We start from the raw sequence: 25,916 nt of genomic DNA, 5'->3' as shown, positions 1-25,916 counted from the left end.
CTAGAAGCTATAAATATTATTATATATATTAATACAGTGCTGTTCACCCAGAATATATAATTATTGAAACTAAAGATCAGCCATATTCGAAATAGTAATTAAAAGATTCAGGATGCCTGGGTGGCTCAGTTGGTCAAGGGACTGCGTTCAGCTCAGGTCATGATCCTGGAGTTCTGGGATCAAGTCCCACATCGAGCTCCTTGCTCTGCAGAGAGTCTGCTTCTCCCTCTGACTCTCCCCCATCTCTTGATCTCTTTCTCTCTTTCTCTCAAATAACAGATAAACAATATCTTAAAAAAAAAAAAAAAGATTCAGGACTTAATGCAGCTCAAATATTTAGAGCAAATGAACCCAGCAACCAGGGGTAAAGCAAATTTGACAAAGTACTAATATCTGGTAAAACTAGATGAAGTATATGGGTGGTTAACACACTATTCTTTCCACTTTTCTGAAGGCTTGAAAATGTTCAAACGGAAGAGTTATGGACCAAAAAAGTAAATGTGGTTTTTTTAAAATCTATTTTAATCTGTGCCTTGAAAAAAACACCAGTAACACTTTAACTAAACATGTAAAAATAAATTCACATTCTCAATGCCATACAACCTTATGACTGCAATTCTTTGGTCCCCAGTGAATGTAAACATATTTCACAATATAAACTGCAATTATGGAGAGCTTCTAAAATCAAAGAACAGTAGAATAAATGAAAGTATGGGGTTATAGACGGATATTCCTTTATTTTGAAAAGCAGCTATTCTGATTTCTTTTCCCTATAAGCTCTCTCTTCTTGCTTTTTCCAAAGGAAAAAAAAAAGGCAGTTCTAGTATTTACTAGTAATGCCCCCTTTCTGATTTACTAAATATAAAATTCATTTGGCAAAGAAACCACATATCCAAGCCTATGAGAATCAGGCCTAAATTAAGAAAAGCAAACTGCTCAGAAGTCTCAAATAGGAAAGTCCGTGCATTTTATTTTAGCATGGTCTTTGTGGTTTTTATACTGGCTAATCACACATCATTCTAACACACAAATATGATCAAGAAAAAACCCTTAAAATCCTTGAACAGATTCCCATTGCGTAAAAAGTGGTCTGCATCCCTAGCTACCCTTGTGAATCATCTTAATCCTGGCCACAGGGATTTATAAAAAGATCCTCAAATTCTCACATAGAACCAGAGAGCTTTTTTCTCACAAGATAAAGCCCCAGTATCTTTCTATGGGTACGCGGCCCTCCACCATTTGGCCCCAGCTGCCTTTCCATTCTCATTCTCCCACCTCTCCCATTACCCCTCAAAGCCCTCAACACACCTTTTACAAACAACAATAGCCATCATTTACTAAGATTTTTACCTGATGCTAGGGACTTAAGACTTCTTATTGCCCTATCCATCTCAGTATGACCCAAGCAACCATCAACCTAACTACTTCAACAGAATCCTGGTCTCCCAATGTCCAATCTTCCCTCTGAACAATCTAGTCTTTGCACACTAACCAAATGAGCCCAATAAATCATTGTCACTTGCCTAATGCAAAATCTTCCAAGGGTTTCACAAGGCAAATGACGTAAAATCTACCTTTCTGAAGATCCTACATGACCTCATCCCCAGTCACCTCTCCAGCTCCTCTCCTGCCACTCTCCACCTCACCAACACCAAGAGTCTTTGCACTTGGGTGTTCCCTGTGCCTAGAATTTCCCCCTTCAAACAATAATGTGTTCTCTGCTTAAATGTCACTTCTACCATACTTTCTCTTCACAGCACTAATCACACTAGTTTATGTTAGATATTTGTTGTCTGGCCCTCTCACTAGACAGTCAAGCTCCATCAGACCAGGGAGTCTGCCTATCTTGTTCTCTATTATGTCACCAGTGCCTGGCACAACGGCTGAAATAAAAGACGTGTTTAAGAAATATGCATTTCATTATTGAATCCTTACAATGCTCTGTTAGGTACTATTGTTCCCATTTTATAGATAAAGAAACTTTAGGTCATAACTAATGGGAAGCAGAGACAGGCTGTGACCCCAAGTCCAGAGCCAGAGATTAAAACCACAATGATATACTAAGCTGTACTACTGTAACTTTATGACAGGTGTCAACCTGGCTCCTACCAGGATTTAAGTTCTACATAAGCAGCAGCTTGCCTTATTATCTGCAAAGCCCAAGCACTAAGCTATAAAGGGCAGTTATTCAAATTTTTGTTGGATGGCTCAGTCAACCAACAGATAAAATCATCAATGTATTCTTTCCTGGCTTACCTGTGTCCTGAATAATTAAGGTGACCTGATAAATAACCTCCAGGAGCACTTGGGTGGCTCAATGGTTTAAGCCTCTGCCTTTGGCTCAGGTCATGATATCAGAGTCCTGAGATCAAGCCCCGCATCCAGCTCTCTGCTTGGCGGGGAGCCTACTTCCTCCCCTCTCTCTCTGCTTGCCTCTCTGCCTACTTGTCATCTCTGTCTGTCATATAAATAAAATCTTTAAAATAAATAAATAACCTCCAGAAAAGGAAAGGATTATTGTTTACCACTACTTAACATGCTAATGCAAGCAATGAAAACATCTGACTACTCTGTTAGGCTAATTATAATTAAGGCACCTCTCCACCCCCACCCTCTGGCCATGCTGGCAAGCAACACTGAAGAGAGTAACAAGAGTCTACAGATTGAATCCAATTCAAATTTACAGTTATTGGGGCACCTGGGTGGCTCAGTGGGTTAAACCGCTGCCTTCGGCTCAGGTCATGATCTCGGAGTCCTGGGATCGAGCCCCGCATCGGGCTCTCTGCTCAGCAGGGAGCCTGCTTCCTCCTCTCTCTCTGCCTGCCTCTCTGCCTGCTTATCATCTCTCTCTGTCAAATAAATAAATAAAATCTTTAAAAAAAAAAAGTACATTTATTATCATACCTATTTCATGGTTGCCAAAAGAGCATTATCTAAAGCCTAATAAGAAAAAAATTACTGCTATGACAATAAGCATATTTCTCACAACAAATATTTCATGATTTATAAGTTAATCATGACTCCCAATCCTATTCACTGTTACCCCTGTTCTAAAGCCCTCTGTTGAACCTTAACTTCAGATATTTCCACCCCCCCATTCTCTCTTCTCCCCACCCAAAAACTGCCAAGCAACACTGAAGAGAGTTAGAAAATTCTGTAAACTGAGTCCATTTCAAACTCACGGTAATCACCAAACTTGTTTTACTGTTGCCACACAGAGGTGTGTTCCTTATTCACTAAGCCGAAAGCTCACTTAATTCTCCTAACACTCAAAACATCACTTCTTCTTAAGCACCAATCCTACCTGGACAGTACCTCAATATCCCCTTTACTGAGCTTTTTTTCCCTTCACCTCGTAACTGCTGTACTTCGCTATTCCTTCACCTGTGACTCCTATAAAGGCTAATTTCCTACCCTGTGCCCTGACCCTTCTGAGCGGTGATCACTCTGTAATTTGCTTATTTGCATCTTCTGTCCTCCCCCCATGCACCCCTATGGCTCTTGTCTTCTGTGTTAACTTTCTCAGATGTCATCCTTTTTTTAAAGAAAAAATAGCTCAACCATATTAAATTTGTTGGCAATAATAAAACACTCAAACACCTATATCCAGAGATAACAAATGTTAAAGTATAGCCATTTATGCTTTAAATCTTATGACACCAAATATTTTTTAAATCTTACATTTTTGTTACAAATAGCAGTCTTCCTTTGCCCCTAAACCTCACTGCCTTTACTGCTGACACCACCCAGTGACAGCACCTACCCCGTGACAGTACTTACTTACTCCTGTGTTTCAAATCCCTCATCTGTAAAATAAGGATGGAAATTTTACGTACTTTATGGGTTATATTGAGGACTAGTAAGTTACTTAATAGAGTGCCTAGGCCCCAGAAAGCAACAATAAGTGTTAGCTATTACTATCCAAGTCAGAAGTTACCAATAACCAATCTAATGACCTTTTCTGAGATGACTTCCTTCTCTTTTGTCTTTAACAGGTCAAACACTGGAACTTACTAGGGGTAATCACAAACACACAAATACCCACACCCAGAGTTGGCAAATACGAACTTCTAACCATCTGTGCTTTAGATTTTCAGATCTAAAATGTAAAAAATGCAGCCGACGCCTTCTTTACCATCCCATTCCTCCCCAGGGGATTTTCGAGTTCATGGAGAGTTTTCCCACCTGTGCCTTCAAACATCTAATACACTAACATGGGTCCGCAAATGGTAGTATTCTTTTGTTTTCTTAATCTCCCATTCTCTTACTGGTAGACATTTAAGCTTTTTCTACATTTTGCTGCAATGAATCTTGTTGTCATGTCTCCTTGGCCATAGTTTCCTTCAAGTAGATGCCCAAGATGGGAAGCGGCTGGTCACAGGGTTTAGGCACCTCCCATTTAGGCATTGCCAGCTTCCTCTTCAAAGTGATTTATCACAAATTTACCAGCAATATCTGCAAGTTCCCATTTCTCCATTCCCTTCCTGACTTTCCTTCAGGAGGCGGCCTGTTTCAGTATGTTGATATGCAAAGATGGTGATTCTGGTTGCAATCTGCCTTCCAGCCTCCCCCAGTCATCTACCAATAATGCAGACTAAAAGGACTACCCACCATTCCATCAAATTTGACTTCCCCATTATCTTTGCCCACGCTATTCTACTCAGAAGGTCCTCCCTGCTCACCTTCACTGCCCAAACGGAAAACAGCAGCCATTCCTTCCATATACCAAGTCTCTCCAACCCCAACTCCAAGTTGGAACTAGCTCTCCCCTGAATCCTTAAGCAACTTGGGTTTTTTTTTTTTCCTCTCCTGTGGAACCTACTATAATCAGCCTGGTATACAGTATTTCGTATACACAGTAGAGCAAGTATTTATACTACAGTTTGGGTGTCTGCCTCATCCCTAAGCTAATCTTGCCCACAATACATGCAAATAAGTATTGATCTAGCATGTTCAGCAAGTGCTACAAAGCTAAATGTTTGGCTTATGTGGAAAAAATAAATAAATAAATAAAAAGTGACCAAGTTCATCATTTTCCTCTTCTACCTGCACTCCTTTACCATGAATTCAATGGCATCCGTTTGAGCAGGTATATTAAAAAAGCCTGTTTCTTGAGTTTTGGAGGATTTTTTTTTTTTTTTTTTAAAGAGAGAGAAAGAGCAGGTTAGGGGCAGAGGGAGAGAAAGAAATGTTAAGCAGTCTCCACATTCAGCATGGAGCCTGATGCACGGCTTGAGCTCATGACGCTAAAATCATACATAACCTGAGCTGAAATCAAGAGTCAGACACTTAACTGACTGAGCCACAGGCACTCCTGTGGCAAATTTTCTTTAAATGTTTTTTTCAGTCAATGTACTTCAAAGCTTTTGTTTTTAAGTTTCCTGTGACAAATTAAAATATATAAGCATAATGTTATGAACAAAATACTAGGAAGTATATCCTCTTTATTGAAGCATGTAGACAACTACTTTATGCCAGGGAAGAAAATCCTGAAGGAAAAACATGACACTTACCTGATTACATCAGTTCTACTAAAAGGCAACATCTAGACTGACTATATGTTCAAAGGAGGCGTTTACTCCCGAGTGAAGACAACCCAATGAAGACACTAGAATAAGGATACCACTAAAAATACCTTTTGTCCTGTGAAAGGTCCTTCCTCGGGAATCGCGGTTACTTCGTTTTAGGACACTGAGCTTGTTATGAACACAATGTACCTAATTTCCTTCCCTTGTTAATTGGTCATTTCTGAAGCTAAGGTACATTGTACACTGGTAGAGACAATAATAAAAGTATACTTTTCTTCCCTTCCCTCAACTTTAAATACCACTATACTTAAAATGGACCCCAAAATAGGGAAAGAAAGGGAATTTGGTAGGGAAGGGAGAAGGAAGTCAAGGGAGGGGAGAGGGGACAAAACTCAAACTAAGTACATTACTGTGAACTTCTTCATCCAGTGCCTTAACTTTCCCTTTCTTCTTAATGAGCTGGATCTTGCAGGCATTGGCTTCCCAATCCTTGTCATTGCCTCCATCAACTCCCACACCTAATTCATCGAGAGGCAGAACAGCAAGATTTAGAAATTTACTTAGGTTATCATTGTGAGGCAAATTTTTAATTAGAAATTATTTTTCATTTAATTCATTCATTCATTCATCAATTCAAATTTACTGACACCTTATTATATGTCAAGAAACATGATAGCTACTCGGAACAAAAATGAAAATAACTCAATCGTTTCCCTCAAATTTCCAAGTCTATTCAGAAGATAAGGAAAAAATAATTAGAATACAGTGTGGGTTTTGGTTATAATAAAAGTGCTACAGGTTAAAAAAAACAACAAAAAAAAACAAGTACTACAGGTTGAGTGGCAACTGGAGCAAAAATGGAGAAATGCAGGAGGCTGGCACACACCTCAGAAAGGGAAGAAGGAAGGAACATCAGGAAACACAGTTCTCAAAATTCTACTTACGTTCCTAAAGAATTTGAAAAAGCTACCTGAAGGTACTGGAAAAGCACTAAGTAGTTTCAAAACAAGAAATCACACGGAAAAATGTTGAGAAAACTCTCTCTGTAAACAGTACAGACTGAAGGGGACAGAGAGCAGAAACCAGCTATCAGATCTAGCTATAGGAAAGCAAATATGGGGAGGCCATGAACCAAACGGTGGTTACAAAGACAGAGATCGGTGATACTGAGGGTAGAACTGTCTGGGTGCAATGTGAATGTGCAGCCTGAGTCCAGGATTCCTCCTAGGCTCAAAACACTTGTTGAATGATTGCTGAATAAAGGAACACAGAAAGACATGCATGAATTGGACATGCCAAGTTTGTAATATCATGGTTTCTCCAGGAAGAGATTTCTGTGGGGCAGTTGGAAATACAGGTCTGTGGCTTGGGAAATACATGTGGGTTGTAAGTCATCAACAATATAGAAGGTTGATGAAGTCAGAGCTCACCCACAAAGATACAGAGTAAGAACACTGGGTCTAGGAAACAATCTAGAAAAAACATTAATATTTGTGCAAAAAGTGGAAGAAAAGGAACCCTCAAAGCAGACAAAAAAGAATCAGGATGTTAGAGAGTATGTGATGTCAGAGAAGCTAAGGAAGGAGAGAATTTTAAGGACAAAGGAGCTGAAGAGCTCACTTTCTATTAACCAAGGGAAATCATGGAAAATAAATGCCCATTACATTTGGCCATGTCAAGAGTACAGTAAAAACTTAACATAGCAAGTCTGATACCACTTTCCTTAGAAAGGTCTGCTTGCAAAGCTGGCCCCTGGTTGGCCTCCGGAAACTTGGATTTCAGGATGGTTACCTGACTGATTAAGAATGGCTTATGGCACCTAACTGTGCAAACAATGTGGCTTATGCTGACCATCTGCTTCCGTTCTGGGATTCTAGAATTTTGGTACACGTTAGGCAGAGGGTGTCTGTGTGACCAGCCTCCAAAAAAAGCGTGGGCACTGAGTGACTAATGAGCTTCTCTGACATACATTCCACACACTGCCATAACTGGCTGGGGAATTAAGCACATACCGTGTGACTCCACTAGGAGAGAACTCTCAGAAGCTTGTGCCTCATTATTCTCCATACTTCACCCCATGCACCTTTTCCCTTTGCTGATTTTGCTCTGTATTCTTTTGTTGTAATAAATCATAGCTACGAGTTCAACTATATGCTGAGTCTTCCTCAGGAGTTACCAGAACTGAGGGTGGTCATGGGGACCCCTGACACAGTTAAGGAAAGCAGCCAGAATAGAACATAAATAAATAAAAAGTTATTTTTAACTGCTTTGTCATTTATTTAAGATAGAAGAATCTCAGGTTAAGTGTATATGCCAACAGCAGGGATTCCTTGGAGAAAAAGAAATCACAGGAAAGAAAAAGATAATTTATAAAGCAAGACCTTCAAGAACTGTGTTCTACCATGAAAACGCCCCAAGTGATTTATGTTTTTACAGTAACATTCTTAACAAAGGCAGACATCCTTAAGAAGTAATATAAATGGTAATACTATGGAAATACTAAGTATAAACCCTTTAAACATGATAAAAAACCAAAAAATTCTTTTTAACTTTAGTTGAAACAAATAGATAATGCTAAAGAATCTAGTCAATTAAAACAAACAAAACATTTCTTTATTTAGATTGGAGAATCATGCAAAACCTAGAATATTTTTTTAAAAGGCAATACCAGCAGAATCATATCCTCTGTACTCCAGTCTCTGAAGGCCTTTGATCAAAGTTTCCAAGATTTCTCGTCTTGTGCGAGGAACATGGTAGTTTAAGTAAGCAAATATACCTGCAAAGGAACAAATATTTAAAAAAGAATATGACTAATGAAGCAAAATTGACATAACTGTGACAAAATCCTCATTTGTATAATTATGTCTAAGATGTGCAGAAATATGAAGCTAGAATCATCTTTATTTTTTTAATATTACTTAATTATTTGAGAGAGAATGAGAATGAGCACAAGCAAGTAGAAGAGCAGAGGGAGAGGGAGAAGCAGACCCCCCCACTGAGCAGGGAGCCCCTTCTGGGGCTCGATCCCAGGACCCTGGGATCATGACCTGAGCCGAAGGCAGACGCTTAACCAACTGAGTCACCCAGGCATTCCTAGAGTGACCTTTAAAAAAGAAAGGAATTCTCACTTCAAATTATTTAAAGGTGGTGAAAATTTTACAAAGGGGTATTTCTCCTTCGTATAAAAGACTGAAGCAAATACGTCAAAATAAATGTTTAGCTTTTGCAAAGAAGCTTATAAAGCTAGTCACCTATCTTCCATCACTACCGCCTTGTCAAGTAAAATTTAATTTAAAAAAATTAAATAATCAACAAATTTGTGATTTATATCTTATGCCCTGAGCACTGTTTAAAGGAAAACATTTTCTGAAGTAAGTATTTTAAGAAACACATGGACTCTACAAAACTAGGCAGATGGAATAATTTTTCTTATAAATAAACATAAATAAATATTGATGATGTGAAAAATACAACCTAAATAATTTAATAATAGGGAAAAATGGACTAAAATATTTATATAATCCTCTTAAGGGAAAATGGCATTCCTTGAATGAACCAGTTGTTCACCAGATTCTACCAAAAGATAAACAACTATTATGATATTCATAAAAAAGAAGCACTTATTTGTAAAACCAAAACTAGAATAAAAGGACTAGTACAATGTGAACTGAACCAGAAAAGCAAATAGGCAGAACACAGGAAAAGGAAATCCACATTTTAAAAACGGCAGCATGGGGACCTTGGGTGGCTCAGTAGGTTAAGTACCTGGCTTCAGCTCAGGTCATGATCCCAGGGTTCTGGGATCAAGCCCCATGTCGGGCTCCCTCCTCAGTGAGGAGTCTGCTTCTCCCTCTCCCCCTGCTCATGCACATGCGCGCTCTTTTTTTCCTCTAATAAAAACTTAAAAAAAAAATACCATAAAGTTAATATCCAACAAAAAGCCAATTATGTATGATCACCATGACTGATGCAATTTTTTCAAATAAACTATCATGCTCTTCAAATAAAAAAAAAAAGAAAAAAAGAAATCCACATTTAAACACTTCAGTCCAAAACAAAACGAAAACAACTGTCTGAACCTTCCCAAAAAAGGCAGTATGAGATCGAACACTACAACAATTCTGTATTTCATTCATATTCTTATTTTTTAATTTATTAAATATTTTATTTGAGAGAAAACAAGTGTGAGTGAGTCAGGGGAGAAACAGGGGAGAGAATCTTCAGGCCAACTTCCCGCTAAGCGTGGAGCCTCACGAGGGTCAGTTGCGTAGCCAACCGAGCCACCCAGGTGGCCCCATTCATATATTTTTTAAAACCTTACATCAGTAAAGATTTTTTAAGTTACCATGTGTTGTGCAAGCATGTCACACAGCACCACAACCCTGCATGAGGGCTGCGGTTCCTGATGTCACTGCTGTTCCTTCATCAGGTATCTGGAAAATGCACTAATGACCCGACTTCAGTGAAATTTCTTTGTGGTTTTACAGTTTCCCCCACCATGGGTCACTGGCATTTGATAAAGATTAAATGAATAAAGAAAACTATCAGTTCCAGATAAGTATTTTTATTATACCATTAAAAGACAATTCACAAAAGATGAATCTGTTCCCAAAATAAGACTGTAATATAAATGATCTAATGAAACAATGATTGTCAACTAGTCTACACTCTACCACAGTGATGAGCATCAGCTAAATAACCCGCTAGAGGAGGATACAACTGAGCTCGTTTGAAAGTCATTAAACAATAAAACACATTACACTGCTAGGAACTGTTGGCCACCTGAGGCCCTCGAGGAAATTCAGAGTTGCCAAATCCCAACAATGCAGCACAAACCAGAAAACTCAATACTAAGTCATCTCTCTTTTTTTAAGAAATGTAATTCTGATGGTAAAAGTAATACATATGGAGAATTAAAGAATATAATGAATACCAATTTTTGTCAGTTTAAATGCTGATATAAAACCAACTGTTCTTAAGACAAATTATAGACTCAACACATTTTTTAAAGGAAAATTCAGAGTGATGCAATATTAAATTTACAACTTTTAATAAACAGAACTCAATAATAGCATTGAACTTTGATACCATTTCTAACTCCAATCTCTGGTTTATACTGGCTTAGTGTGTGGGTCTTCAGATCCTGAATATTATTTCATGGCAAAAGAGATCTTCTAAACTAATACCCACCTACAAACAAACTTCTAAAGTGGTAACTATTTGAGAAACTAATAAAATTCACACTAAACATTTGTTAGCTCATAAAGTACTCTTTCACCTAAGAAATCCTGCAAATCTTTTTTAATTCACGTAGGCCTCAAAACTTTCTACCATACCACCTTGCCTCAAACCCTCTGCAAATGAATGGGTTTGACTGAGAAGTGGTAAAATAGTTTTCACAGTACGTACCGAGGGATTAACGGATAGTGGCTGTAGAAAACATTGTTAAAAATGATTCAGTGGCCCCATTTCCTAAACAGGAAGGAAAGCCGTGATTGATCAGCAACACGTATTACAAGGAAGTAGAAAGTGACAGCACAAGGGACATATTGCCTGACATTTGAGGACATCTACAGTCCTCACCAGCATGATGTTCTATAGTATCTGAAGATTCTTCTGATTGCTTTGGAATCACTCCAGATGAATTTGACATTTTTTAAACACCTAAACACACTACACTTCTCTTCTGGGCCTCATTTCTTTGTTACAACATTTACAAGATTTTGTTCTATGTATGGTGTATCCACCATATTAAAATTGGAAAACTGGTGAAGGGCCTTATCATTTTCAGAGTGCAATCAACTGTTGAACACAGGTTTGAACTGCACAGGTCCACTTATGCGTAGATTTTTCCAACAAATACAGTACAGTGCTATAAATGTATTTTCTCTCCCTTATGATTTTCCTAATAACATTTTCTTTTCTCAACTTTTGTAAGAATACGGTATATAATGTATGTATTAATATTTTCGGTGAGCTTTGTTTATATTATGGTTGAGCCTTCCAGTTAACACATGGCTATGAGTAGTTAAATTTTGGGGGAGTCAAAAGTTATACTCGGATTTTCCACTGCAGGGGGTGAGGGTGGGCCCCCCAAACCCCATGTTATTGACCCCAAGGATCAACTGTATTCTGCTAAGAATAAAAGCAAAGTAATATATAAAATTTGAGGACATTTTTCTGCAAAATTGCATTATTATCATACCTAAGAAGATAATACTAACACCACCTGATACGATGTTCGTATTTAATATCTCCCTATGGTTCAGTCAGTTAAGATCTGCCTTTGGCTCAGGTCATGATCCCGGGGTCCTGAAATCAAGCCCCACATTAGGCTTCCTGTTTGGTTGGGGGCCTGCTTCTCCCTCCCTCTCTCCCCCACCCCACCTGCTCATGCTCATATGAACTCACTCTTTCTCTCAAATAATAAATACTTTAAAAATATAAATAAAATTTCCCCATTATAAAAAGTCTTTTACAGCTAATTTGTTCATTCTAGGATATAATAAAGGATCCTACCTCACATTTGATTGTTATGTCTCAAAAGTCTCTTTGAATCCAGAATGGCCTCTCCCCTACTGTTTTTCCTAAGACACTGTTTTCCCCAACTCACTGACTTACTGCAAGCTAAGGCCAATTTTCTTGTTGACTGCCTCACCTCCTGGCTGTGTCTGTTTCCACACAGTGTAGTCTAACCAATTCCTCTATTCCTTTTATTTCCTGTAGACTGGAAGTTAGATCTAAAGACTTAACTGAGTTACGTTAAAATTTGGAAGCAAAGGGCGCCTGGGTGGCTCAGTGAGTTAAGCCTCTGCCTTCGGCTCAGGTCATGATCTCAGGGTCCTGGGATCGAGTCCCACATTGGGCTCTCTGCTCAGCAAGGAGTCTGCTTCCTTCTCTCTCTCTGCCTACTTGTGATCTCTCTCTGTCAAATCAATAAATAAAATCTTTTAAAAAAAATTTGGAAGCAAGAATTATTCACAATGTATATATTTTATATTGTTCATAGGTTCCTTATTAGTGATGATAAGATTGTCACTAGTAAAGACAATCAGATCATCTAGCCTATCATATTCTGAAAATACCTTGAGAATACTTTTTCAGATATTTTCAGCACTGATTTTAAGACATTCATATTCTCTTTCTTTTTGATCTATATAATAATGGTGAATTTCCCAATCCGTGGCATCTAGATTCAATAAAGTACCATATACCATGTTCCAAATCAAAACCTGCCTTTTCCTTGAGAGGAAGCAAGACTATTACCTATAATCATCACTGTCATCTTTTGGTTCACTCCTGGAACAAAGAGGAGGAGGAACAGAGGAAGAAGTTGGAGCAACATTTCTCCCTAAATAACCACGCAGGGATTGAAAGGAAGAAAAGGACAACCTATGTAGAGAAGTCTTCTAAAATCAAAGTAACATTGGGGCGCCTGGGTGGCTCGGTGGGTTAGAGCCTCTGCCTTCGGCTCAGGTCGTGATCCCAGCGTCCTGGGATCAAGCCCCGCATCGGGCTCTCTGCTCTGCCGAAAGCCTGCTTCCTCCTCTCTCTGCCTGCCTCCCTGCCTGCTTGTGATCTCTCTCTCTCTCTCTCTTTCTGTCAAATAAATAAATCTTTAAAAAAATAAATAAAATAAAATAATATAAATTCAAAGTAACACAGTTGGGTGAAGGAAAAACAAAACAAAAAAACCCTGTTTTTTCTCTTCAGGCATGCAGGGCATGTTCACAAGGGAGGCATTCACAACTCAAAATGGTGCTTAGTAGAGTAGAAATCACTAGAATGAGCCCCATTTTACGTCTTTTACTTGTCTTCTCAAACTTCCCAGAAACAGCTCTGCTTTAGGTTAACTACTCTCCCTTCCTCTGGGGTAATTGCTCCAATACCACACACAGCAGCTGTAGGGAGCACAGGAGCTCTTCCACTCTACATCACCATGTGCTTCCAGAGTATAAGTTTTCTTATTAATGGAATATTCTTGAGAAAAGCATCTCCTCCAAGGATGCAGATCTTCACACCTACAGGCATCATTCTTGGAAAACTGCAACTTAAATTCAATGACGTGAACACACTGATGAGCACCTTGCTTAACCAAACATTCAGACATGACCTGGGTCAGGACACACTTGGTTGAAAGGCTATTAACCTTCCTGAAATGAAAACCGAATGCAGCTTAGCTGACTAATTATTAAAGTTCCTATGCGTGGTTGAATTTATGTCCTTGTAAATAAGAATATTTTACATTTTTTTTAAAGATTTTATTTATTTATTTGACAGACGGAGATCACAAGTAGGCAGAGAAGCAGGCAGAGAGAGGAGGCAGAGAGAGGAGGAAGCAGGCTCCCCGCTGAGCAGAGAGCCCGATGCGGGGCTCGATCCCAGGACCCTGGGATCATGACCTGAGCCGAAGGCAGAGGCTTTAACCCACTGAGCCACCCAGGCGTCCCGAATATTTTACATTTTTTCCCCTTGACAACTTCCATATTTTCAATCCTCAGACATTGTAATTTATCAGTGATCAGTGTTCATATTCATTCTGTAAATTTTATACTTTCTGAATCAAAATCCATCTTGCAATCCCACTTAACTTTCATTTTAAAATTTTTTTTATAATGCAAGTTATATTTCATTCACTATCACCTTTAAAAGATTCAAATTACACAAATGCTACAGAATGAACTGTGAAAATCTGGGGAGCCTAGGTGGCAGTCAGTTAGGCATCTGCCTTCAGCACAGGTCATGATCCCAGGGTTCTGGATTGAGCCCCACATTCAGGCTCCCCACTTCTCCCTCTCCCTCTGTCCACTGTACCCGCAGCTTGTGCTCTCTCTGTCAAATAAAATAAAATCTTTTTTTTTTTTAAAGATTTATTTATTTATTTATTTGACAGAGAGAGATCACAAGTAGGCAGAGAGGCAGGCAGAGAGAGAGAGAGAGGAGGAAGCAGGCCCCCCCGCTGAGCAGAGAGCCTGATGCGGGGCTCGATCCCAGGACCCTGGGATCATGACCTGAGCCGAAGGCAGAGGCTTTAACCCACTGAGCCACCCAGGCGCCTCTAAAATAAAATCTTTTAAAAAAAAATTGTGGGGGCGCCTGGGTGGCTCAGTGGGTTAAGCCGCTGCCTTCGGCTCAGGTCATGATCTCAGGGTCCTGGGATCAAGTCCCGCATCAGGCTCTCTGCTCAGCGGGGGGGCCTGCTTCCCTCTCTCTCTCTGCCTGCCTCTCTCTCTCTCTCTACTTGTGATCTCTCTCTGTCAAATAAATAAATAATATCTTAAAAAAAAAAAAGTTGCAACCTGATTAAAAAAAAAAAAAAATTGTGAAAATCTCCTTTCATACCTCCATACAAGGGAGATATGCACTGTAATTCCAACAAACTATCCCAATCCTTTAGCACTTAACCTATGTATATGTACTATCCTTTAACTATACATATATAAAGCTACATGCACATGGTTTTAGAAGGGGTACTTTTTTTTTTTTAAGATTTTATTTATTTATTTGACAGAGAGAAATCACAAGTAGATGGAGAGGCAGGCAGAGAGAGAGAGAGAGAGAGGGAAGCAGGCTCCCTGCTGAGCAGAGAGCCTGATGCGGGACTCGATCCCAGGACCCTGAGATCATGACCTGAGCCGAAGGCAGAGGCTTAACCCACTGAGCCACCCAGGCGCCCCTGTTGAGTATCTTTTTATGGCAGTAAATACACGTCGACTCTATTCAATATAATGGCTGCATACTACTCCATAATAGATTTATTTTACCTAATCATGTCCACCCTGGCTGAGGTTTTTCTAACTCTTCATAATCACAAACAATGCTGCAACTAAACTTACACACATCAACTTGATGCTTATCATAAAACATATTCAATATTATAATCATGGAGACACATTCTACTCAAAAGATTCCTTTAAAAGAGAAAATATTATTCAAGATTATGTTTTCTACAGGGGCGCCTGGGTGGCTCAGTGGTTTGGGCTGCTGCCTTCGGCTTGGGTCATGATCTCAGGGTCCTGGGATCGAGCCCCACATCGGGCTCTCTGCTCTGCAGGAAGCCTGCCTCCCTCTCTCTCTCTCTCTCTCTGCCTGCCTCTCTGCCTACTTGTGATCTCTCTCTGTCAAATAAATAAATAAAATCTTTAAAAAAAAACAAAAGATTATGTTTTTTACAATCCTAAAAACACCAAGAAAAGACTATAACATTTGGAGTGACACAATGAGGAATTTCACTTAGTGTTTTCTAATTATTTAAGATCTTTACCCTATTTACAAAAATGCCGGTTCAAGTGTCGTAAATACACATTGCCACTGGAAGGAGCTCCTTAACACCTCTCTCGTACATTTAGCACGCTGGAACTCAAAGCACTGTTCAAATCCTGACATCTCTAATTATACAATCCCTCACAGCCTACCTACAGCATCATCTTTCCTGAGAAAAAGTATGCACTTTCTGCTCACAAGCCTTCAAACATTCCATCTCTTCCTCCTCCATCTAACCAATCTCATCAGACCACAATTTTCAGCATCCTGACAAGCCAGTCCCTCTGGGTCCACTGTGCTCTTACTCCTGGGTTCCTGAGCAGGCCTACAGCAGAGTCCACCCACTTCAAGTCCATCTATCCATTTCAGGCCCACTTTTGTAGGAGCCCTCCCAACTGCTAGCCAGTCCAGTTAATTCACTGCTTGTCCAACTTTCAAACTTCCCCACATATTATTCTAAAACTAGAATCTAAACTATTCCATTTCTCTCCTCCCAATTTCTTTCTCAGTTTCTGGTAGATTCTCACAGAACTTCATATAGAATTTCATCTCTTCATCTTAACAGTATATACCCTCCAGCCCTTCCTATGTTGTTCCAGTAAGCCAGAAGCCATTCACCCTGGAGACATGCTGTGGATACAGATACAGCCTGGTGAGAGATCCACAACACTCTCCCCCAGATTTTCAAGGGCCAAAAAGAGCTCATCAAACACTGCTGGAACATCACAGCTGTCCAAGGCATAGGAAACCCCACTCCAGGGTGCCTTATCCTTCCCTCTGAGCTCAAAATAGAGAAACATATTTCACACACTATTTCCTGAAGCCAGTCTTTCCTACCTGTAACTCTTGATAAGCAATTCCTCAACTTTCTAAATACAGAACCTTTTATTACCTCAAAATATTTTGAGGATCGTACAAAATAGTGGGTTGAATTTTTATCATCCAATGATCTAGAACAACTTCTATACAACTTTACAGACAATGCTTAGAGTATGAATCAACCAGTGAACACCCATAGTAACTGCACAGCTTACAGGTCAAAAACCACAGCTCTAGAACTCAACTTTTCAATTCAATCAGGGGACCTCAGTTTCACAATACTCCCTCCTCTGCTGGTATGCAAGCCTTTCTCCTCAACACAAACTAGGGTTCCTCTGCCTGCATATATGCAACTTCTCTAATGATTTCTTTACAGCCAAATACAATAAACTTCTTTCTTCAATATTAAACATGAATGACCTACTACTTTTGCAGATTCTGTCCAAATCAATACACTACTTTGGAACTCTTCTGCCTCTAATCACTGTTGTTTGGCCCCTTTTCCTGGAATTCTTACTTCTTTTTTCAAACCCCAAGGCAACAGTTCTCAACCTATTTATGACTCCATTCACTGCTGGGTAAATGCCATCAATGATATTTCTCACAGTGCACTAATTCTCTACCAGCTGGCACTATTCCTCAAGATACGAGTACGGCTGCTGGAGCACCTGGCTGGCTCAGTCCATAGGGCATGTGACTCTTGATCTTGGGGTTAAGTTCGAGTCCTACACTGGGTGTAGAGATTACTTTAAAAAATATAATAAAATTAGTTAAAAAATTAAAAAGTACTGCCACATTACCTGGAACATTCCTCCCATAACTAGTCTCTGATTTTCTATTCAGTCCACTTGTAGTCCATAACATGGCAATGAACAATGAACAAGAAATGCCTGCAAACACTCACACTTGTTGCATTTCTTGTGTTGCACCTGTATATATTCACTGCTTCCTCCAACCAGACAGCAACTCCTTGAAGGCAATTCTCTTATCTTAGTCATCTCTCTGAAGGACAAAGCACCAAGTATAAACCCATCACTTCAAATATCTTCTAATGCTTTCTATGTACCTGAAATATACAGTCAAAATTTCCTAAACCACAGAAAGAGAACACTATTTTGCAGGATGCTAAACAGGGATAAGGTGAAAGAAATGTTCCATAACTAAAGGTTTAAGAAATACTGGGTTAAAGTTAACATGTTTATTTGTAGAACTTTCTAGAAACTTTAATCTCACTAATTGTGAATCTCCAAAAGCAGAATTTCCCACATTTGTGTTACAAAACTCTTTCCCACCTTCTATTGCTCATAACCAGCACCTATTAACTTCTCCCTTTCCAGGGAACACAATTGAGGAAATATTTATTAAGCAATTCATTATTTTCTTTCACAACTACTTTATATCGAGTATGATTTCCAAGAACGTGTTAATAGTTTTGGTTTTATGATTTATCCTTGCAGCCAGTCTCAGAACCCCTCAATTACCCCCAAAGCTATTAGACAGTATTATTACAAAAATCTTTTTAAGGATACATTTCAGGATACTCTTAAATTGTAAGCTCCCTTACTGCTTTTATATATGGCCTCATTTACAAAAACTCCATTTCACCCGCTCTTTCAAGTACAATGTAGTCGCATTCAGAATGGCCCCACATTTAACATACCATCAAAGACCGTCCTATAATATAGCCTCTAACAAAATTAGTCTGCCCCAAGTCCCTGGTAATAGAACTGTTTACCTTTATGCCAAGGAGGTTGGAAAAGCACCAAAATGCACATGTGGCATGTGCCCAGGCCAACTTCGAGGCATTTGTGCTATGAACCCAAGAGTTCTTATGAGGCTTTCAAAAAAACAAACAAACAAACAAAAAAACCCCACCCCAGCAGAGACCTCGGTGATTCCACGTGTGCTGTGTCAGTGACTGTACTTACTGAGGAGGAGAACAATGTTTTGAACGTGTTGAAGGAATACACAGTCACAAAGCTAAATTTTAAAATGCAGTTTAATAAATAAATAAATGCAGTTTTGAGTAATTTAAAAAAATTAAAAGAAAAAAAAGAGAAATGGTATAACCCTACATTTATTTAAAAAAACAAAAAACAAAAAACAGTACAATCTGTTAAAAGCTGTGGGCAGCTTAAGTGACTTGCCATTCCCTCACCAAAACAAGAGGTAATACAAATAAAAAGGACAAAGTGTATTCTAGAAAACCAAGAGGAAGATAAAATAAATGTGGAAAACAGGCACACTATTATTCTTCTCTGGAAGATTCACAACACTTAGTAGCCCACTAAAGGTTCCATGAAACATGTCAAAAAAAAAAAAAAAAAAAAGTCAGTTCAACACTATTTAATCTACTGCTTCCCAAATTTATTGACCATAGAACCTTTTCTTTCCCTCCCGATTAACACTATTAACATCTCAGCATAAACTGGTAAACAGTTTTATTAGTATATCTGATTGGAAAAAGCGTATCACAGAATTTTCTGCCTTCATTCTTCTGCTCCAACAATGTACAGTGTTAAGACAAAATAACCTTTTTTAAGAACTTGGAATAGGCCACAGGTAATCAGAAGGTAAACTTCTATGCATCTGGGGATGGGTGAAAAAGGAGTTGGAGATTAAGGAGGGCACTTGTCCACGATGAGCACTGGGTGAGGTACAGAATCCCTGAAACACTATATTGTACACCTGAAACTAATACTAACACTGTAGGTTAACTCTACTGGAATTAAAATGAAAAAGAAGGTTTGTAAACTTCTAAATTTTCCTATCTAATCTCATTCCCCCTCACTTCCTCTGCCTACAAATTTTATTTCAATGACTGAGCTATGGGAAGAAAATAAATACAAAGTCTTATCCTTCTAACAGTTAAGTTTCAGAATCTACATTAAAGAGGAAATAAATTCTGAACTCTATTCCTGGAATCATGCAAAACTCTGTTCTGGGTTAAAGGCAGGACCTTGGAAATGTTTCAAATACTAGTTCTTTATAACCGGTGTGTTTCCTCAGCAGTAAAACTCTATGGAATGGGGATGTTGGCTGTGTGAAAACTCCCACTTATCTAGTCTCCACCCCAAAGCCTCACCCTTATCTGAATCCTTCTAAAGCAAATCTGATTTTTTTTCTTTTCTGGTACTTTCTTTTCCAGAAAGAAGAAGAAATGACCTGCAACCAGGAAGCCACATGCTTAACTAGGCACACACCTCTACATTGAGGAAAAGTTAATTACCAAATGAAGAATCCTGGGGATTAATCAGTTTGCAAATTCACTACTGCACAGCTACAAACTAAATAATGTGTTTTTCAAAACCACTCTACTAACCAGGCACAGCAAAAGTATAACTGATTCTAAAGTCAGTCCTAATCTAATAATTTCAGAAACTATTTATAGATGTTTCTGTTTTGAGGTTGTTTTTTTTTTTTTTTAATCTGCTCTAAATTTAAACCTGCTCCTCATTTTCAGAAGCTGAAATTACCATAAAATTAAGTACAGGAAAAATATACACCAATGAGTACAAGCCACCTCCTGCCAGGATATTCTTGCAAAAGGCTATGAAGAATAGTTTCCCAGAGAGCTTCAACTCTATTACAATCCTACTTTGCTTAAAAAAGCGTTCCTTCTTCCAGGTGTAAGTTTAGCTGTAAATTTCAATAAAAGCGGTAAGTATATAACTCTTTCTACTGACAATAGCCAAGCAAATGCCTATTTTAGAGCTTATCAATCATTTCAGATATAATTCTGACAATCCCCTTTACTAACAGTTTTAGGGAATATTAAAATTACGAAGTCCCAAAACATGGAATAAAAGGACCTATGTTTTTTAACTGCTCTTGGTAAAACGCTTATTAACTGTGGACCAACACTGTTCATAGGTGTTTTAAATGGGTGCACAGGCACGTGATAACGCATGCTCCAGTCACTTTCGGGCCTCTCCCACCACAGGATTAGGTCGGAGCCCATTCACCAAGTTACTGATCAGCAATGGTTTCTGTTGAGACAGGGGGCGGCACTCAGTAAGATCATGTAGAATACCACTGTCGTAGCCCTAGCTATACATAGTTCCGTTTCTACTGGGCCTGCCCGAAAGAAAGCAACTAAAAATAAATATTTTTGAAAAGGTAAATCCCAGAAGAAAGGAAGATAAGTTCGAGTGATCTCACCTGATGTTCCACAGGTTGCCTCACTCACCTGACGGACTCTTTTGAAGGCAAGCCCCTCTACACCTCAGTTCCCTCGGCCCTCTCTCCCTTTCCAAGACAGATAGCCACATTTCTGTTCCCTCCTCAGCGCAAAACCGCCCCCAATGGCCCCCCAGATCCACTCTAGAGCCCGCCCTCCTCCCAGGTACCCTCCTAGGTCCACCACTCTCATCCCGCTCGCCGAGGCCGGCCTCCGCACGCAGCACCGGCACTTCACACCCTCACACTCCGGCTCCCGCCAGCCTCCGGCCTCGGCGGCGCCCGCACCGCACCGCAGCACCGCCCCGCAACACGCCCCCCGCCCGCAGCCCCCTTACCGCACATGATGCAGAAGGCACGGTCGGCGGCCGAGCAGCGAACGGCTGGCGAGGTCGGGAGCGCACACACGAGCGTCTGGGGCGATCGGCGAGCTTGGGGGCCCGGGGAAAGCCAACCCGACTCCCTCGCGGATGCGACGGCCGGAGCAACGACACCCTTCTCGGCCTCCCGGGCTCGCTAGCAACTGCCGACGGGACCCGCCCCTCGGCGCGCACCGCGCCGCCGCCGCCGCCTCCCGCGGATCCCATTGGGCCGTGTGCACGCCGCTCACGCGCAGCTCCCGCCTCACCGTGCCGCCCCGCCCCGCCCTCGAGCCCACGCAGGCGCTGGCCTGCTGGCGGCGGAGACGTGGCACCAGCCAGCGGCCGCATCCGCTTGGGGTTCCTGGAGCCGCCCGGCCCCCCGGGCGAGCAGCTGGAGGAACCACGCTGTGGGGGCGGAAGAAACTCGGTGGCTGGAAGGGAAAGACGGAACATTAAGGAAAGAGGAGGATGGACTTGTCAGCAAAGCAAATAGCATTGGAGCATGCACCCAATGCAACCCAAGGCCCCAGGCTCCGGCACCCCACGAAGCGGCGGAAAAAGGAGGAAGAAAGCGGGAGGCCTGAAAAGGGGGGATAAACAAGTCCGAATGGAAAGGGACATAAGACTAAAGAAAAATTGCAAAGAAAAGTGAATGAGGTAGAGAGGAAAGTTAACCAAATTCTTGATGCAAAGCTCCATTCAGGTTCATCCAGTCTTTCTGGTGACAGGGAGTTCAGATCCGGACTTAAGCTCTATGTAATATGCTTGGCCTCTAAACGCCCTCCGCACCCCACCCCAACCCTATACCTTCCTAACCCCCAGTTTTTGGCAGAGGGGATGAGGGTGGGGAGAGGAGGATGTAAAGCTCGACGATACAAACACTGTGCTACTGGTCTTATGAAACTTCTGGCTCAGACTTCTGATGGCCCACCTGAGAAGACTAGGAATTGCCCAGATTTGACAGCCTTACGTTTGACTCACTGACGATTAATTCTGTAAATTAATGCACCACTCCTGCCAAGAGAGACTTAATCAGAGAGAGATGATGTTTCTGAGAATTTATTATCCAAGCATTTGCTCTAGGAAGATTTAAATGGTATCTTTAGTCAAATGTAGATGGTTATCATAACTATTAATGGCTCCAGATTAGGATCAAATAAAAACTTGATTGGCATACAGAATATGGCATGGACTTCTGACCCTAGGTATCTGGTCTTACCTCACACGATTGCTCTCTTCCTACCCCACCTTCCAGCCCTTGACACTCCAAAGCTACAGTTTCCCTACTGCGCCAACATTCTCAAATATTTTGTACACATTAGTGATTCTTTCTGGAATCCCCACCCCATCTCTATTTAAATGCTACCTCTTGAGGAAAACCGATTTTTCTCCCCAGACAGCCTTAAGGACATGGATTAACCTCTGTCTTTGAACTGCCCCCTTTAAATCAATATACTTCTGACATTGTGTTTGTGTGTGTGTATTTCCCTCCGAGGTTGTTTCTTTCTTTCTTTCTTTTTTTTTTTTTTTTTTAAGATTTCGTTTATTCATTTGACAGAGATATCACAAGTAGGCAGAGACACAGGCAGAGAGAGAAGGGGGAATCAGGCTCCCTGCTGAGCAGAGAACCTGATGCGGGGCTCTATCCCAGGATACCGGGATCGAGGCTTTAACCCACTGAGCCATCCAGGCACCCCCTCCAAGGTTGTTTCTTTGAGGCCAGATCAAGCCTTTGTATTCCCAGCACCTACTAAAACCCTAGCACAAAATAACAGATCGAAATGTTTTTGAGGCTTGCTCAGCGAAGCATGCGACTCTTGATCTCAAGGTCATGGGTTTGGGCCCCACATTGGGGATAGAGAGTACTTAAAAAAAAAAAATCTTTAAAAAAATGGTTTTGAAGGAGTGAAAAAACCCATTCTGAAGGAGTGAAAAGTCATAGGAATTGACTTCCTATGACTGGTTATATGATCAAATAAATGAAGGAAGGGCTTTTTAGATATTCTTAGAGGGGGAAAAATGGCTTTTAATTACTTGTTTCAAAGAGAGGCTGGAAAAATGTTACATTTAATTAATCAAAGTGTTTATCACCTAAGAGTCCTTTAATATTTCAGGCCCCTAAGCCCCTAAATGACCCTAGAGCTAAAGTTAAAAACACAGCTAAAAATTTAAAAATAGCTGTTTGTTAATAGACAACACATTTCTTAATGGAAAAAGCAAAAGACTGTGGATGTACATCTTAGCCTCAGAACCCACATCTAAGAGTTTTTAGTAAGATCGCAGTGATATTGCCAAGGTGTCAAGGTAACAAAGAGAAGAGAAAAGCAAGGGATTCAATGGTATTTTAGTTTGAGCATGAGAATGTTGGTACCACTGCTGGCACTTTCTTTGTGGCATCATCAGGTTTGCTAGCAATGCACAAATGTGTTGTTCAAACACTGGAATCATACTTTGACTCCTTGGTGCATGGGTTCTTCATATTTTTAGATATGCCAACTGGAAGCCCAATGGCCTTCTGCCCAGCAGGATGTATGGCAAGGAGGAGGTTGTGAAAAACTTTGAAAGTCAATATTTTCCCAACCCAATGGAACAAAGAGCCCTTCATAACTATGCTCCAGTCAAGACACTAATATGAAAGAACTCTGTTTATCTGACCCCCATCTCTACAGAGCTTTGCCTTAGCTGGACCTTTGGGAATAGGGGCTGGAAAAGAAAATAAATGATCTGTGAAGGAAAGGGGACATCTGGATCTAATTAAAACATCTGAAGAAATGGAAAGGATTTTCTCTCCTCATCAAAAGTTCTGAACTAACTGGACTTCAAAAAAAAAAAAAAAAAAAAGAATGATGGTAAGGAGGGTGTCAGTCATCATCTCTTTATGTAAGTTCATTTCTCTGTTCATAGATTTGTCCTGTTAAACCTGATGGCTCTCAGTCTCCTCCATGCTATACAGCCTGATGCACAGAAGGCCGGCCATTAGGGCTTCCAGCTACCATTTCTAAAGAAAGGAAGAACCATACTTAAAATAGCTTTATAAGATTTTTAAATTAGGGTGCAGTGGAGTGGCACCTAGGTGCCTCAGTTGGTTGAGCCGCAGATTCTTGGTTTGGCTCAGGCTGTCGTCTCACGAGTCATGATATCAAGGCCCATATGGGACTCCCCACTTATTGGGTAGTCTGCTTAAGATTCTCTCCCTCTTCCCCTCACCCCACTTGCGTGTGCACTGTGCACACTTTCTGTCTTTCTCAAGTAAATGGATAGAATCTTTAAAAAAAAAATTTTTTTAAACGTCATGTTTGTGATTTTTGTTACTCCTTACCTGAATTCCAATAGCAAATAGCAATAAAATTATTACAATAAAAAATGCCTAGATATAAACTTTCAGTTATAAGTCCTGGGAATGTAATGAACAGGATGGTAATAGTTAATAATACTGCACTGTATATTAGAAAGTTGCTAAGTTTTTACCAAAAGAAAAAGTTGTGACTATGTTTGGTGATGAGTGTAAACAAGACTTATTGTGGTGATTGTTATACAATATATAGATATACCAAATCATCCTGTTGTACACCTGAAACTAATATATTGTTACATGTCCATTATATTTCAATTAAAAAAGAAAGGCATAACAAGAATATGGGAAGCAGGGAGACAAATGTTCCAATTTTTAGGGAGTTTTGTGGAGAAATGTGCCCCAATGGACAGAGAAGATTGTGGTTAAGTATCAAAGGAAGAAGAAACAGATGGAGCTATCAAGGCTTATGAGATGGAAGAAATGAACATAAGAATAAAAGGCACCAGTCAGGGCCTCATAAAGTCCCCTTCATTGAACCACCATCCCAGTTCATCCTATAGACCTTAACGCCAAAGTGACCCTCCAAAACACAAATCTGATTCTGTTCTCCCTGCTTCCAATTCAGTGGGTACCCTTCACCTGCAGGATTAAGTCCAGACTCCTCTGTAAAGACATAGTTACTCAGGATTTCATTCCTGCCAGTCTTATCAGCATCATTTTCTGCCACTCTACTCAAGCAAGCATCTTATGGTCTAGCTATACTGAACTAGTTCCCTAAGAATGGACTATAATGCTTTTCCATCTTTGCCTATGCTCTTTTTGAAAGGAAGCATTAAAAAGGTAACCAGGTGTTAGTTAGGACATGACTATAGAGAACTAGTCACAAAATGGGTTTGTAAGGGGACCACAAAATTCCCTTGTCCAAAATTACCTCCACTCCTTACCTATCACATTGCCTAAACTTGTCTCTGTATTTCTGTATTTAAAGCAGAGCCCCGGGGCACCTGGGTGGCTCAGTGGGTTAAAGCCTCTGCCTTCGGCTCAGGTCATGATCCCAGGACTCTGGGATCGAGCCCCGCAACGGGCTGTCTGCTCCGCGGAGAGCCTGTTTCCTCCTCTCTCTCTCTCTCTCTCTCTCTGCCTGCCTCTCTGCCTACTTATGATCTCTGTCAAATAAATAAATAAAATCTTAAAAAAAAAATAAAGCAGAGCACCTCCCTTTCCCCCAGGAGGTCTACAGTAAATCATTATCATCTATTAATACTTTACAGTGACATTTAATATAATTTTCATTTAGATATTGGGTATGAAAAGGTCACTGAGGAAATGAAAGTTTTGATGTGGATGAAGCTGTTTCTGAAATCAGAAAGAAGCCAGGTCTGGACAGATCACCTTGATTGATGACACTGGTCAAAAAAGGGACAACTTAAGGGCATGTGAAATTGAGTATGATAATCCAAAGAGAGGGGA

General features: G+C 40.3%; 1 protein-coding gene across 4 annotated transcripts in view; it reads right to left on the bottom strand.

Moving 5' to 3' along the window:
* Positions 1 to 25,916, bottom strand: part of GFPT1 (glutamine--fructose-6-phosphate transaminase 1) — a 70,347-nt gene that overhangs the window by 39,113 nt on the left and 5,318 nt on the right. The window contains exons 1-4 of one of the 4 annotated variants that reach the window (XM_082744105.1): positions 21,128 to 21,345; positions 17,515 to 17,612; positions 8,197 to 8,304; positions 5,939 to 6,046 (exon numbers count right to left, since the gene is read on the bottom strand). In XM_082744105.1, coding sequence (XP_082600231.1) covers positions 5,939 to 6,046; positions 8,197 to 8,304; positions 17,515 to 17,608 — 310 coding nt within the window. In that variant the 5' untranslated portion in view covers positions 17,609 to 17,612; positions 21,128 to 21,345. Of the gene's footprint in view, positions 1 to 5,933; positions 6,047 to 8,196; positions 8,305 to 17,514; positions 17,613 to 21,127; positions 21,353 to 25,916 lie in introns of those variants that run through there. The other 3 variants (XM_082744107.1, XM_082744108.1, XM_082744106.1) reach the window with 3 other exon arrangements.

This window comes from Mustela nivalis (assembly GCF_964662115.1).
Source record: "Mustela nivalis genome assembly, chromosome: 8".
NCBI lineage: Eukaryota > Metazoa > Chordata > Mammalia > Carnivora > Mustelidae > Mustela > Mustela nivalis.
Note: the sequence above shows the minus strand (reverse complement) of the source record. Positions and strands in the feature narration are given on the sequence as shown.